Consider the following 15,230-nt stretch of genomic DNA (forward strand, 5'->3'; position numbering starts at 1 on the left):
TCTTTTGGCTGCTACATTCCACCCTGCTGACTTACACAAGCTTGCCCTCCTTTTCAGACCCATCTCTGTCTCTTTTTTGGCTTTTTGGTGAGATCATTGGAGTTAAGTGACTTGCCCAGGGTCACACAGCTAGTAAGTGTCAAGTGTCTGAGGTCATATTTGAACTCAGCTCCTCCTGACTCCAAGGTCAGAGCGCTATCCACTGCACCACCTAGCTGCCCCCATCTCTGTCTTTCTTACCAGGCCTCCCTGATATTGTACTAGTGAAGCTGATTTTTTAACTCATATAAGACTTTACATTTCTCTCTGTTGAATTTGACCTTAGATTTTGCCCAAGACTCTGAGAGCCTGGCAACGGCCTTTTGGATCCTGACTTTGTTGTCCAATGTGTTGGCCATTCCTCCAGTTTGGGGTCACCTGTGCTTGGATGATCAACCAAACCAATAGATTATCAAGCAGTTTTAATATTATTTTCTTTTTTTCCCCAATTATACATAAAAACAATTTTTAACATTTTTTTTTAAATTTTGAGTTCCAAATTCCTTCCCCTCCTCCCCTCCCTGAGAAGGCAAGATATTTGATATAGGTTATACATGTGCAGTCATCAAGCATTTCTTTTTAAAAATAAATTTTATTGTTCTCTTTTCTTTCAAACTCACCTCCATTTCCCTTCCCACTCCTCCTTTCAGAGAGCCAACTCTTTTTTTTTTTCCTCGAGGCAATTGGGGTTAAGTGACTTGCCTAGGGTCACACAGCTAGTAACTATCAAGTGTTGGTCTGAGTCAGGATTTGACTCTAGGGCTGGTGCTCTATCCACTGAGGCACCTAGCTGCCCTGAGAGCTAACTCTTACAACAAAGAATAAAGGGGGTGAGGGGAATAGCTCAGCAAGAGTAAGCATCATATTGAAATCTGACATTAGGGTCCTCACCTCTGCAACTACCAAGTATTTATTAAATAAGGTACTGTCAAGACAAAATCAACCATCCTTGCCCTCAAGGAGCTTACATTCTCTCATGTCACTTAGACATCTCAAACTCAACATGGCCCAAAACAAGAACTCATTGTCTTTCCCCCCAAACCCACTCCTCTTCCGAACTTCCCTGTTAGCATTAAGGGGACCACCACCTATCCTCCCAATCCCTCAGGCTGGCAACTTTGGCGTTATCCTCTACCCTTCAACAGCTGGATGGTTTGCCTTTTTGACTCAAGTCTCTCCCTTCTCCAATCCATCCTATGAGAATTCAGTCAGCTGTCACAATGATCTTCCTGAAGAGTAAGTTTGACCAAGTCATCTCCTTACCCCCCATTCAATCCAGTCCCTATTGCCTTGGTTTGCCCTTCAAAGCCCTTCACAACCCGGCCCCTTCTTACCTTTTCGGTCTTTTTAAACCTTATGCACTACCCCCGCCCCAATCTCTGATCCAATGACCCCCAGCCTCCTGGATGTTCCACAAAAATAAGACCCTCCATCTCTGGGCTCTGAATATTCTCTCTAGCTGGCCCCCATACCTGGAAGGCTCTTCCTCCTCAGCTCTGTCTCCTGGCTTCCCTGAAGTCTCAGCTAAAACACCATTTTCTCCAGGAAGCCATTCCTGAATCCCCATTAATGCTAGTGCCTGACCTCAGCTGATTATCTCTGATTTGTCCTGCTTCTAGCTGGGCACGGTACTAAGCACTAGGGATACAAAAAGAGGCAAAAGACAAGTCCTGCCCTGAAGGAGCTGACAGTCTAATGGGGGAGATAACATGCAAACAAATATATACAAAGCAAGCTATAGACTGGATAAATGGAACATAATTATACAAGGCAAGAATTAAGAGGTGTTGAGGAAGACTTCTAGTAAAAGATAGGATTTTAGCTGGGACTTAAAAGAAGCCCAGAAAGTCAGTAGGTGGAGTGGAAGAGGGAAAGCATTCCAGGTGTGGAGGACTGACTACCAGAGAGAATGCCCAGAGCCAAGAGATGGAGGGTCTTGTTTGTGGAACAGCCAGGAGGCCAGTACTGCTGGATCAAAGAGTATGGGGGGAGGGGGTAGTGTATAACATGTAAGAAGACTGCAAAGGTAGGAGGGATTCAGGTTGTGAAGGGCTTTAAAAGCCAAAGAAAGGATTTTCTATTTAGTCCTAGAGGTGATGATAGGGAGGCCATTGGAGTTGATTGAATGGGGGTGGGGGGATGACTGGAGGTGGGGGAGACTTGGTCAAACATACACTTTAGTAGCTGAATGGAGGATTAGAGAAAGACTTGAGGCAGGCAGACACTTCCCATCCCGACTCCCCTCCTAGTCCCACGGCCATTGCAGTAATCCCTGTGTTAGGTGGTAAGGGCCTGCTCCAAAATGGTGGCAGTGTAGGAGAGGAGAGAAGGGGGCATATTCTAGGGATGCCACAAAGGTGAAATCAACAGGCCTTGGAACAGCTTGGATATGGGAAGAGAGTGAGGAGTCCAGGATAACTCCTAGGTTGGGAGCCTGAGGGACTGGGAGGAAGGTGTTACTTTCAATAATAATGGGGAAGGTAGAAGGTTTAGGGGAAAAAATAAAGAATTCTGTTTTGGACATATTGAGTTTCAGGATGGATACAACATGTTCAAAGATAAAAAAAAATCCAAGATACATGCCAAGATAAATATCAATTGATTTGGGAGGAGGGCCTACTGACTGGGGAAGATCGGGAAAGGTCTTTTGAAGAAGGTGGCATTTGAGCTTCCTTGAAGGGACCTAGGGGCCCTAACAGGTGGAGTCCGATTCCTAAACCATCATGAGCAACAGGAGGCAAGTTTATGCAAGCCTCTCTCGCTCCTGGGTAGATAAAATTGTCTGTGCCTAACATATACACAATCAACTAGCATGGGGCGCACACCCCCATCCAGCGTGTGTGGCAAGCCACTAGTAGCCAGCTAGCCAGCCTCCCCGCCTGCTTGTCTAAGGTGCGGGCTACACCAAGGTAGAAGGGGAGGGGGGAGAATTGACCAATGGAGACGCCACCACTGTAAGTCGAGAGGGGGTTTGGGATGAGATCCTTCAGCTTCCTCCCCGAGGGGGATCCAGGGATGCCCCTCCCCGAGAATGATCGACAGGGGCCCAAGTTCAGAATTTTCGTGCTCGAGCTCTGAGGGAGGGGCGCTGGGCTTTGACCCTTCCTCGCAGGCCGACTTTTCGAGCTCCACCCCCTTCCCAGCCAGATGGTACAGTCCGGGTTTAAAAGGCCCGGGCCGGCTCGGCGGGCGCAGTGTGTGGGCGGCGGCAGCTGTGGCGGCGGTGGTGGTGTCGGCGGCAGCACCCCGGCAGCCACGGACTAGCCTTGTAGGGGCTGCCCTGGCCTGCCCTGGCCTGCCCATAGCCACTGGGCGGCTGAGCGACAGCAGGGAGCCCAGGCCGGGGCGCCGCCGCTGCGGGGCCCCGAGGCGCGGGTGCGCACACCCCGCCCCCTGGCCCCGCCACCCTTTCCCCGGGCGGCCAGGCAGTGTGTCCCCCATCCGGGGCCTGGCTCGCGCTGGTGGGCCCCCTCACGCCGACCATTGTGGGCATCAGTGTTTGGGGGGCCCCGGTGTAAGCTTCCGGGGTGCTGCCCTCCCATTTCTTGCATCCAGCTCCAGGTAGGTGACCCCTCCCCCGCAGATCGGGGATCCCTCTGCACCCTGGGGGCCTCGCCTCCCCATCCCCGTTCATCGCGCCATCCCCAGTCACCTGTCTGCCCTTACTGGGAAACGAAGAAGTGGGTGCGGCCCCAGCTTGCCTTTACTCCCCTTCCCCCCCACCCCTCTCCGCCCCACACTTGGTGAGATTTTCTTTGAGGATTGAGTGTTGAGATCGGGGCCACCGGCCCCCCCCCCCCCCCCAAGACCCTGGAATTCATGACTTTCCACCTCCTCCAATGGTGGAGGGGGCTTTTGGATCGATGTGATTACTCAGGCTAGTTTTTTGGGGGGGGATGTGCTGGTTCTGTGCTGTTCTGGAGCAGGGGAGAGAGACCCCAAAGTAGGCCCAAAGTACTTTGGGTGAAGAACTAAAAGGCTTGGATATTTGTGGACTGGGGCTCTTTGTGTGGGAGGGGGAATTGGATGTATGGAGAGGAGGGAGCTGGGTATTGCTTATGTCTGATCTTCTGGGGCTGTAGATGAAGCAAGCTGTTTGTATATTCATTAGTTCTAGATCTGGAAAGCTTCTTAATTCATGGGAGTCCCATCAGAGGAAAGCCCCCTATGTGTGTTTCTGGAGCTGTTTGTAACTGACTCCTGCTTCCCTGGTAGAGAGAAGCTGTCATATAATAGGAGTGAGTGGGTGAGGAGGCCTGGTCAGGCCCAAGACTCCCTTACTCTAAAGCAGAACCCTCACACACCCCCCTCCCCAGGTTATACACTTCCCTGTTTGGGCCCATGTGCCACATTTCTGGGCCCAAATTCCTTCTTTAGGTAGGGAGGGTGGTGGGTCATTCTGGGGTTCCAGAGAGCTGATACAGTGAAGAATAAACAGACACAGTTTTAATCTTGGCTCCAGCTTTGCAGGTTTATCCTCTCTCCCCTAAAACTGGCCGACTTTCTGTTTATCTTGGAAACTTTTTTTTTTAAATTTTTTTCCCCTTTTGACTCTTCCTGGGCCTCCTTGAAGCTTGGCTGTAGCCTTTGCTTTCCTGCTTCCAGACAGTAGCCCTCCTTTCCCTTTCACCCCCAACCCTTGGCACCCTTCTGCCTGTGTTATCAGCTTGTTTTTTGCCCACCTCAACCACAAAAGATATGGGCAAAATCAGCAACGTGGTTCTCACTTCACTGCCAGTGCTCCTGGAGCTGTTTTCCTCCATCTCTGGGCCCTGTGGAGTGGGTGTGGCCTAGAAGGAGTAGACCCGATTCATTGTGGGGCAGCCAGAGCAAGGTTGCCTACCTCCAGGACAAACAGCAGCTTTTTCTCTAGCTCTGTGGCACCTCCAGTCAGTCATGCCTCATGGACTACATCCCTTATCCCCAAATACAACAATGCGATGAACAGTATGTTCCACTGTTTGCCATCCCTATCCATTGTCAGGGCATTCAAGCCCACTGAATGGCAATAGTGCCTGACCAGGGTAAGAGAGGGGGGTGCCCACTCACAGTAGTTAGGGTTAAGAGGAGAGAGGCTTGGGATTTTAGGGAGTTGGGGAGCTGGGATTGGGCCGGGGGAGGGATTGGCATGGAAAGGCAGCTGGTGGAGAGTGCCATACCTCCCTGACTCCCTTCCATTACACACAGCTGGGGGGTGGCATTGGTGGTTTGGAATGATTTGTGTCTTAGTAAGTTTCTCTTATTGGGCCAGGGTCAGGACTGCCATGGTTCTTCTCTTATAACCCTCTCCCTACCCCACCCCCCAAGACAATCTGATTTGGAGGTAGGCTTGAGAAGATTGAGGCTGGGTGTCCGTGTTCCTGCTGCCAATGTATGTTCTTCTGTCTTGGTGACTGTCTGAGAGGCTGTGTGTTGGAGTGACTGAGTGTTCATAGCTGTTTGTGTATCTGGCTATCACTGTGTTTGTGTGTCTTGGTGACGATGAGTGTATATGTGAGATTTACTGACCTGATGCATTGTGACTGAAGGAAAGCTGCCCCCCCCCCCCCAAGCCATGCTCTGCTTTGTGTCTGCATGAGTGCTGCAGGTAGTGGGAAGGAGAAGTGGGAATGCAGACTCCAGGGACTTGGGGGGGTGGGATGGGGGGAACGACAGCCCAGCTATCTGCCCTGAGCATTGTTGGGGGTGGAAAGTAAGGGTTCCTATCCTATAGTCTAGGCTTGGGGGCAGAAATGGGGGCTTCAGAGCTGTAGTCTTACAGCTCCATCTTGGCTCCACCCTGCAGGAGCTTGATTAGGAGTTGAGGGGGGTGATGGGGGCTAGAGCTCTGCTTCAAACCAGGCGCCCCCCCACCCCCACCCCAGGAGCTGGCCAGCCTTAGCGACAGAAGCAGCTGTTGAAGAAAGGACGGCAGCAGCTCTGAGGTTATCGTGCCTAACAGCTCCATCCTCCCCACTCTGCTGAGCTGTTTTCTGCCCCATACTGTGCATCCCAGGAGGAGAAGCACCAGCCCCAGGAAGAGGGAAAGAGCCAAGCCTTAGCTGGGTGGCGGGTGCTGCCAGATATGCCAGCCCAGCATGGCTCTGACTGGGTTATGTGCTGCTGCTATCCTTCCCTCTTATCCCACCTGTGACTCGATGGGGTGTTGGGGCTCTGTAGGCAGTTGTGGGCCCTGGGAATTTAGTCTCTGAGGTCCTTCTTTACATTTGGGCAAAAGCAAGGAGGGACAGGGTTTTTGGGGACCCCTTGGGTGTGGTCTTCCTCTCTTTGCTCCCACCTCCCCCCAGGGCCTGGTGTGGTAATGAGCTATCTCACTAGCCTATTCCCTGGGAGGCTGAGAGTGATTTACAGCTACTCTGGCTGGCTGGCATGCCTGCTTTCTTCATTGCCGGCGTGGCCAGAAGCCTGCCAGCCTTCTCCAAAGATCACTAATCTCAGAGAGATCCATCGCCAGCGCTGGCCCTTCTTGTCCTCCTCTGCCTCACTGCTCTCTCCTTCTCCATTCCCTCTCATCCCTACTCAGTGACCAGGCTACTTTCTTCCTTCCTGAGCATCATCCCCTTTGTTCTCTCTCTCCCTGCAGAGTCTGGCATGTGGGAGGAATGGGGCAGGGAGCTGGATGTTGTTGAAGGGTGGGCAGGAAGATTCAGGGCAGACCCTTGCTCTTCTTCTGTACACGTTGGAGTATTTAATTGAGTGTGTGACAAGTGGGAGGCTGAGCTTGCTCCTGGGGAGGAGGGTGGATCAAGGACAGGCTCTTCCAGTATGTTACCGCACCTAGTATGGCTGTGTGATGTCTGAGAGAGTAACAGCCCCCAACTTTGTTCCTTTTTTCCCTAAGTCTTGCCCTAGGGACTTGGCTCTGCTACAGCTGCTTGCCCAGGACCAGCCATGGCCTTGGGGGACCCTGCAGTACTGTGTACGAAGGCATCAGCCCCCTTCCTGCCACTGATGCTGTTGCTGCTGCTCCTGCCCATTCCCTACGAGGTACTATCAGCTGTGGGCCCCTTCCATACCTTCTCTGCAGCTGACACCACCTTGACCCACCTGGCTGTGCACCGGGGGACAGGGGAAGTGTTTGTGGGGGCTGTGAACCGGGTATTCAAGTTGTCCCCAAACCTCACAGAGCTCCGTGCCCACATTACTGGCCCCATTGAAGACAATGCTCGCTGCTATCCCCCTCCAAGCATGCGGGTCTGCACCCACCACTTGGTACCCACCGACAACATCAACAAACTGCTGCTCATTGACTATGCCAGTCGGCGCCTGGTGGCCTGTGGCAGCATCTGGCAGGGCATCTGCCAGTTCCTTCGCCTCGATGACCTTTTTAAACTGGGTGAGCCACATCATCGCAAGGAACACTATCTGTCAGGGGCCCAGGAGCCAGACACCATGGCTGGGGTCATCGTGGAGCAGGGATCAGAGCCCAGCAAGCTGTTCATCGGCACAGCCATTGATGGCAAGTCAGAGTACTTTCCCACCCTCAGCTCCCGCAAGCTCATCCGAGACGAGGACAGTGCCGACATGTTCAGCCTGGTGGGTAGCCTGGTGGGGATGGAAGGATGGTCCAGGGGGTGGGCTACAGTTGGCCACAAGCGTGGCATCATGGAATGGGGGGGAGGGTTTGAGTCCAACTTACCTGAAGAGAACCACCCCTACCTGGTCAAGGATGGGTTGATGATCAAATTACAGTATTTTTCAGAAATCAGGGAGAAACTAAAAGTCAGTGAATCTTCTTCAAGCTCTCTTCTGGGGAATGGATGGGCATTTGCCAGCAGATTTTCCTTCTGAAGGATAGGAGGCCCCAGGTCCTCTGGCAAAGAGTGGGAAGGTCCTAAGCCATCTTGAGCCTTTGGACAAGCTGTCTCAGACTCCAACTGACGTCTTCCCAGAATTAGCCAACTAGGACCAGCTTGGGTTTGCTGGGACTGAATGCTAACCAAAGAGGATTCAGAGTGGTGACTCTTTCTCTGGCTCTCTCCTCACTCTCCGTTCTGGGAGCTTGGCAGTGGTGCATGAGTACATGTCCCATGTTTACGGAATCATAGACTAGATTGGGCAAGGGACCTTGAGTCCAACCTGGACCTAGCCAAAAATCCTATATAGGATCTAGTAAATCCCCCCCCCCCCCCCCTTAGGTGGTCAAGTGGATAGAGCACTGGGCCTGGAGTCAGAAAGACAGAGTTCAGACTTGACCTCAGACACTAGCTGTATGACCCTGAGCAAGTCGCTTAATCCCTGCCTACATAAGAAATGGAGAAGGAAATGACAAATCACTCCTGTATTTTTGCCAAGAAAACCCCTTTGTCCACGAGGTCATGACAAGTTGGCCATGACTCAATAACAACAACAACCACAACCCCTCTTTGAGTACCCCCCACAAAGTGGGCCAAGGCTCAACTCATTTCTTTTTCACACAGGATTACTGGACTGGTAGATCAGGGGAAGGGACTTACTGTTTTATATTTGGATTCTTGTAAGACATTGGGCAAAGCTCTTTGGTGGCAGCCTTATGGGCAGATATCAGACACACTTGGGATTTGCCTGGGAGCCTCCTAGGGAGACACCTGGTAGAAGGCCACCAGACTTCACCTTTTGATCTGTGCTAGTCAACACTTGTGCCAGTGACTTAAATGAAAACAGTTCCTGCCCCTGGGGATCATATATTGTCCCTGAGGCCAGGGATTACTCTTGGTTTGGTATCTCTATCCCCAGCACTTAACCCACTACCTGAAACAGAGTAAGTAATTCATAAAGGCTTGGCGATGGACTGAGTGAATGTTGGATGGCAGTATAGATGGCATTCTTAGGCAAGTTGAGAAAGGACCATTAACGTGTTGGCCCCTTGTCCAGATTCCAAAAGCCCCCTCTCATCCCCCCAACTAAGCCAACTGGCCCTTTCTCACTTGGATTTGAAAAGAATTCCTGGGTCCATCTACCCATGTTCCTATGTGTGTATGTGCCTGTCTCACATGCATCGTGGCTGGGTCATTTCTTGGTAGTCTCCCTCTAGGGTTCTTATCCTCTCTACAATCCAAAACTTTTCCAAAAGGCAAGTAGTGTGTGAACCTGGGAGTCAGAGGTCTGGGTTCTCATCCCAGTTCTGCCATTAGGTACCTCTGTGGTACTGAGTAAGTCACTGGGCCTTCCTAGGCCTCAGTTTCTTTATCTGTAAAATGAGAGGGTTGGACTTGATGGCCTCTGAGGGCCTTTTTGGCTTCAGGGCCCAGATCCCTTGTGTGGCCTTGGGCAAGTACTATGCCTCCCTGAGTCTGGACTTCCTTCCCTGTAAAATGAGGTTGGGCTTGCTGGCGTCTGAGGGCCCTTCCAGGTCTCAGGCTATGCTCATTATATATCAACAAGTAACAGGAAGGAGCACTGGGGAAAATTATTGAAGGAAGTTTGAACTTGCCAGCTCAGGCTTGGAGGGGCAATTTCTAGAGCCATTTCAAGTGGGAATAGTGGATGGTTTTCCCCCTCTCCCCAACCCCTCTAAATCAGCTAAGCGTGGTGGTTTGGGGTCAGAGTTGACTCACCTTTCTTCTTCTTCTCCTCATTTCCCTTCTTTTCTTTCTTTCCCTTCCCTTCCTCAGGTGTACCAGGATGAGTTTGTATCCTCACAGATCAAGATCCCTTCAGATACCCTGTCACTGTACCCGGCCTTTGACATTTACTATGTGTACGGCTTTGGGAGTGAGTCTTTTGTCTACTTTCTGACACTGCAGCTTGATACTCAGCAGACCCTTCTAGATGCAGCTGGCGAGAAATTTTTTACATCCAAGATTGTGCGCATGTGTGCTGGTGATTCGGAGTTCTACTCCTATGTGGAATTCCCCATTGGCTGTTCCAAAGATGGCGTGGAGTTCCGCCTGGTACAGAGCGCCCACCTGGCAAAGCCCGGCCCCCGGCTGGCCCAGACACTGGGGGTGTCAGAGGATGAGGATGTGCTCTTTACCATCTTCTCCCAGGGTCAGAAGAACCGTGCTAGCCCACCCCGCCAGACACTCCTTTGCCTTTTTACTCTCAGGGACATCAATGCCCACATTCGGCGCCGCATCCAGTCCTGTTACCGTGGAGAGGGCAAACTGTCTTTGCCCTGGCTGCTGAATAAGGAACTTCCCTGTATTAATACAGTGAGCATGAGACCCAGATCCCTCCCTCTCCCTCTCCTTGCAATCTTTCTCCTCTCACTTCTCCCTTTCCCAGTCCAGGTGGGCAGATATTGGAGAAACCACAGGCTGGGGATTAGGGGTGGTGGGTATCTGGATGGCAAAGTGCATGCACTTTGGACACATTCGGGAGACCCTTGAGCAGGTTTGGTGCAGGACTCTCTTAGCAAGGTGGGGAGTGGTAGCCAGCTGATTTCCTTGCAGCCTCAGAGACAGCAGGTCTTAGCCCTTTCTCCTCCAAGGACCTAGGAGAGCAAACTTTGTCTGTTCTTTCCACTCTAGCCCATGCAGATAAATGGGAACTTCTGTGGCCTGGTCCTGAACCAGCCCTTGGGCGGACTACAGGTGATTGAAGGGCTGCCACTGCTTGAGGACAGATCAGACGGGATGGCCAGTGTGGCCGCCTACACCTACCGCCAGCATTCGGTCATCTTCATTGGCACCCGCAATGGCAACCTCAAGAAGGTAAGGGTTAGGGGCTGTCTGCTTCACAGGAAATGGCTTGCTGGCTTAGGTGGGATCTGGTCTGCACAAGGGAGAGCCATGCTGGATTTCTCTTTGCATGCCATCTCAAAGAGTTGTCATTTTAGTGCCAAAGCAGGGTTTTACAGGACAACCCTGAGGCAACATTTCAGCAAGCTTGTCAAAGTGTGGCAAAGAGGCTGTGTGGCAAAGAGATCCCTGGTAAGGTAGGGTTAAGGTGAACTGAGATTAGGGAGGGGGTCCTGGGAGCAGCCCTGAACACAGGGAAGGGTTGGGATAATCTGAGTGAGGGCATTACAGGGAGAGACAGATGATGGGAAAATAAGCCTGGCCTGTATTCAGGAAAATGAACAGACAGTCTAGGCTGGAGTGGAGGGACCCAGCAGTGGAAGGCCTTTAGTGTCTGACTGAAGAGTTGGGTTTTTATCTTGTAGGCAATGGGGAGCCAGTGAAGGATCTGGAGTGAGATAGGAGCATGGTGACAGTAACTGTGAGTCATATAGATAGAGGGTGATTTTGAGGTTGCTGGGAGAAAGGAATAGTTGGATAGGGAGGGTCAAAGAGTAGGCAGACCAACGGGAGATTCCGTACAAGCCCAGAGCTAGTAGTGACCGTGGGGTAAGTCAGTATCTTCATCTTGTCTGTGCCATTGTTCTGTCTTTAGCTTGGTTCCCCCCTCCCCCCACCTCCCGCCCATAGTGGTGCTCAGAATTGACCTAATACTCTTAGGAACTCATGGCTGCCCTACTGTGCTCCTCCACTTCCCTTCTCTGGATATCGTGCCTACCTCCTAAGGCTTCTGGGAAGTTCAGGTGGGAGACTGGTTGGGGAAGCCTTTTAAGAGAAGCAGAGAGGCAAGACATTACAATTTGGGCTTTGATTAGGAGATGGGGGGAGGAGTTAAGTTTGTTCTTAGACTCACATGCCTATGTGTCAGTCACCCTCTCCGTGTCTGATGCTGGCAGCTCTCTGGGGCTTGGGGCACTTGGGCTACCCTGTTCTCCCCCCGCCCCCCTTTCCCTCTCGTGGTCTGCTTCTGCCTCCTGATCTTTAAAGAGGTTTGGGGTGGGCAAGAAGAAGAATGTCTTTTCCATGAGGTGGCCAAGAAAAGGTGACAGTTGGCTGCTCTAGGGTCCCTGATTTAGCTTAAGGCCTGGCCAACCTTCTCTCTACCCCTCTCAATCTCTTTTGGGTCTCAGCTTGACTCAGCTCTTTCTTCCTTCCCCTCTATCCTAGTTCCCTCTTCAGTATGAAAATCCCCATTCAACATCCCCTTCCAAAGTGTGGCCCTCTGGGGTGGCTACTTCTCCTTCTGTAACCCCTGACTTAGAGTAAAGGGGCCACTCTTGGGGGAGGGGATGCTGAATGCTCCCCTGGTTGGGCATGGTGGGGGTGGGGTGGAGATTGGAATCCTGGGAACTCCCTAGATTAAGAGATTCAGCTGGAGGCTAATGGGAAGTGGGGCCCTGTCCCTACTGTAATCAGTCTGTCCAATCTGGTGATCCTCCTGAACTCTTACCCTTTTACTAGCTGGGCCCTTTAGGATCTCTCCCAGTCCTAGGGTTCTTGGACAACCTTGGCACCTTACAGCATGTTTTTTCTTTCTCCTCCTAAGATTCTGAGATGTCTTAAAGAAGCTGAAGGAGCAGTACAATCTTCTTCATCAGGGGGCCAGATATTCCCATCAGCGCTGCCCCCCTACCCCCAAGAGATAGCCAGTGTGTTTGAGACTTAACTTAGTCAATGTGCTAATGTTTTGTGCCCAGGCAACAACCCAGGCCTGGCATCACTTGCCTGCCTGCCTTACCTTAGCTGACAGCGTCCTAGCACAAAGAGGCTTCTTTCTATCCTCCCCCCCCCAAATTGGGAGTGTGATTGGGAGTGGAGGTGAGAGTGTTAACTAGGGTGAGAACTTGAGCAGAACTGATTGGAGGGGGGAGGGGCTGAGGCCCACATTCCCTTTATCCAAGGCCCCTTCCTTTGCTTCCCTGGCCTAGGTTCGTGTGGATGGCATCCATGATGCCCATCTCTATGAGACAGTGCCTGTGGCAGAGGGGAGACCCATTCTCCGAGATCTTCTGTTTAGCCCAGACCATCAGTACATCTACCTCCTGAGTGATAAGCAGGTACCTTTAGGGGAGAGGGCAGGAGGTTGGCAAAGCTGGGGGAGGGCTGGGTGCTGATGGTCCACTGAATCCATCTCCCCAACTCCGATCCCCAGGTGAGCCAGGTGCCTGTGGAGGCGTGTGAGCAGTATCTTCACTGTGGGGCGTGCCTGGGCTCTGGGGATCCCCACTGTGGCTGGTGTGTGCTTCATAACAAGTAAGCTGGCAAAGGGCAGCGGTCAGAGGTATTGGAAGAAGGCATTGTGGCCTCGTTGGAAAGATAGCTTAGGGCTGAGAGCCCAGTGAGGCCACACAGGGCCCAGGAAGAAGAGATCTTTGTGGGCCTGGGGATACCAGGCCCAGTCTTTAGCCTTCCCCTTGTCTCTCCCATTGTTCTCCCTCCTTCTGGACTCACCTACATTCCTAAGTAGCATTTGGCTCCCCAGGCTGGGAGGGGGAGGGGTGTCTGTGGCCTGAAAGCCAGCAAGAACAGAGGAAGCCAGGCAGGGGCAGGGGATCCTCTCTCCCCTGGCCCTGGAGTATCCAGCACTGGCAGGCAGGGTTGGTTTTGCTGTCTGCCTCCCTCTGATATTAAGTGAGTGGCCTGTCCTATTCCAAGGAGGCTGCCTGGGTTACTTCTTGGAAGTAGGGCAGACACAGCCAGGGGTGGGGGATGTCAGAAGGGGGGCGGTGCTCTCAATGCCTGGGGCCAAAGGAAAGCTGAGAACTGTCCTTGGCTGGGGCCAGGGCCTTCACCGGCCCCCTTGGGGCAGCTCTCTTGGTGATGTGCCGGGGAGAGGGGGGGCCCACAGTAGCACTCTTGCTCTGTTTCCTTGGATTAGATTCTCATGACCTGAAATTCCCTGAGGTCCCAAGCATTCCCAAGTATTTTGTAGTTATTTCTTTCCACATTCAACTGTGGCCATGTTTCCTCTTGGAATACAAAGACAAAATTTTATTATTCCAACCCCCCCCTCACCAAATATGAGCAGGACCTGGTGGGAGGGAGCCTCTAAGACAGTCTTCCTCGTCCTCATCATTGAGCTGCTAAGGAAGTGGAGGAAGAGTGAGAGGGTATGATGGGGCTCGAGGCAGCAGGAGTCCCCCACCCATCTGCACCCCTGCTGACATGTTCACTTAGGTAGGAAGGCCAGCACTCTGGGTGGGGCCTGGGCCTAAGCAAACATGAAATGAGAAGCCCCCCTCCCCCCGGCCACTTTGCTCCAGGTGGCATTGGGGGGATCAGGGAGGGAGCAAGCATTCAATGAGAGCCTACTATGTGCCATGGACTCTGCTGAGCAACTTACAAATATCAGCTCTTTTGATCCTCACAACACCCTGGGAGGTAGGTGCTGCTATTGTCTCAATTTGGCAGTTGAGGAAACTGAGACAGATAGTGGTCTGCCTCAGCAGCTTGCCCAGGGTCATACCACTAGTAGCCACTAGTAAGTGCCTGAGGCCAGCTTTGAATTTAGGTCAGGCCCAGCACTCTGATCCTTGTGGTTGACCTGGGCCAGTGTGGTTCCTTCTGGCTGATGCCTCTCCTTCGTCCTTAAGCCCTGGAAGCTGTGCCATGAAGGCATATGGGGATTCTGCCTTTCAACGCAACTGGGTCCCTACCTTCTAGTCTAACTCTACTCTTGGGGGAGGCTAGTATTTTTGCCCCCTTTGGTTCTGGCAGCAGTAGTTTGGAGGTGAGGGAAGGCATGGGAAGAGAGAAAGCCTAGCAGGTTCTCCTCTCCCAAAGGCCTCTTCACAGAGGAATCTCGCCAGAGAGGTGGTTCCTCTCTTTGCCCTTGCCCCATTCAGACCTGCTCAGGACCAGAGTTGGGCCAACAGGCTCTGGCCTCAGGAGTGCCACATTTGTCTCATTTTTCATTCTCCAAGGTTAGGTTTGCTCAGGGTGATTGGTTGGGGCACATGTGTGGGGGATGGGGGGGTCAGCTATCTACTCTGGGGCCTCCTAGGCACACTAGAGTTTACTTCTCCTTACCCCCCACAAAAAGCTGCCTCCAGGCAGACCAGTATGCTACCCCTGAAAAGCAGTGGGGGCCTGCTTGGAAAGAACTCTGAAGCATCTACTTCCCACCCTACCCCGACCCCACCATGGCTTGCCTTTCTGTCTCTTCCCCCAGGCCCTAGGACAGGCCTGTCTTGTCCTCATGTCCCTAAGCCTCCACTCCACCTAAGGAGCGGAAACTCCATCCCCTGATGACGTCTGTCTGCTCCTGGGGCCTCTAGGGGATGAGTGGTTGCTTGGTATTCTAGCTCCACCTCCTCCCTCCACAAGCTGCTAAGGCCAGAGTTTGGTTCATTTTTCCAGTCCTGTGACCCCCCCACCCCCCAGAGAAGGCCTAGCTGGCATTGGAACAGCCAGTGTGAGGCCTAGCTCAGGCCTATTGCTGACGGTCCTCAGAGGGGTATGGCTTGGCAC

The 15,230-nt window shown here is 52.4% G+C and overlaps 1 protein-coding gene across 4 annotated transcripts in view; it reads left to right on the forward strand.

Moving 5' to 3' along the window:
- PLXNA3 (plexin A3) overlaps positions 1-15,230 on the forward strand; it is a 41,920-nt gene that overhangs the window by 7,389 nt on the left and 19,301 nt on the right. For 2 of the 4 annotated variants that reach the window (XM_027838935.1, XM_027838937.1), the window contains exons 1-6: positions 3,501-3,600; positions 6,881-7,575; positions 9,633-10,172; positions 10,491-10,673; positions 12,689-12,817; positions 12,913-13,013. In XM_027838935.1, coding sequence (XP_027694736.1) covers positions 6,931-7,575; positions 9,633-10,172; positions 10,491-10,673; positions 12,689-12,817; positions 12,913-13,013 — 1,598 coding nt within the window. In that variant the 5' untranslated portion in view covers positions 3,501-3,600; positions 6,881-6,930. Of the gene's footprint in view, positions 1-3,500; positions 3,601-6,880; positions 7,576-9,632; positions 10,173-10,490; positions 10,674-12,688; positions 12,818-12,912; positions 13,014-15,230 lie in introns of those variants that run through there. The other 2 variants (XM_027838936.1, XM_027838938.1) reach the window with 2 other exon arrangements.

This window comes from Vombatus ursinus, unplaced genomic scaffold (genome assembly GCF_900497805.2).
Source record: "Vombatus ursinus unplaced genomic scaffold, bare-nosed wombat genome assembly UNPS02014831.1, whole genome shotgun sequence".
Lineage (NCBI taxonomy): Eukaryota > Metazoa > Chordata > Mammalia > Diprotodontia > Vombatidae > Vombatus > Vombatus ursinus.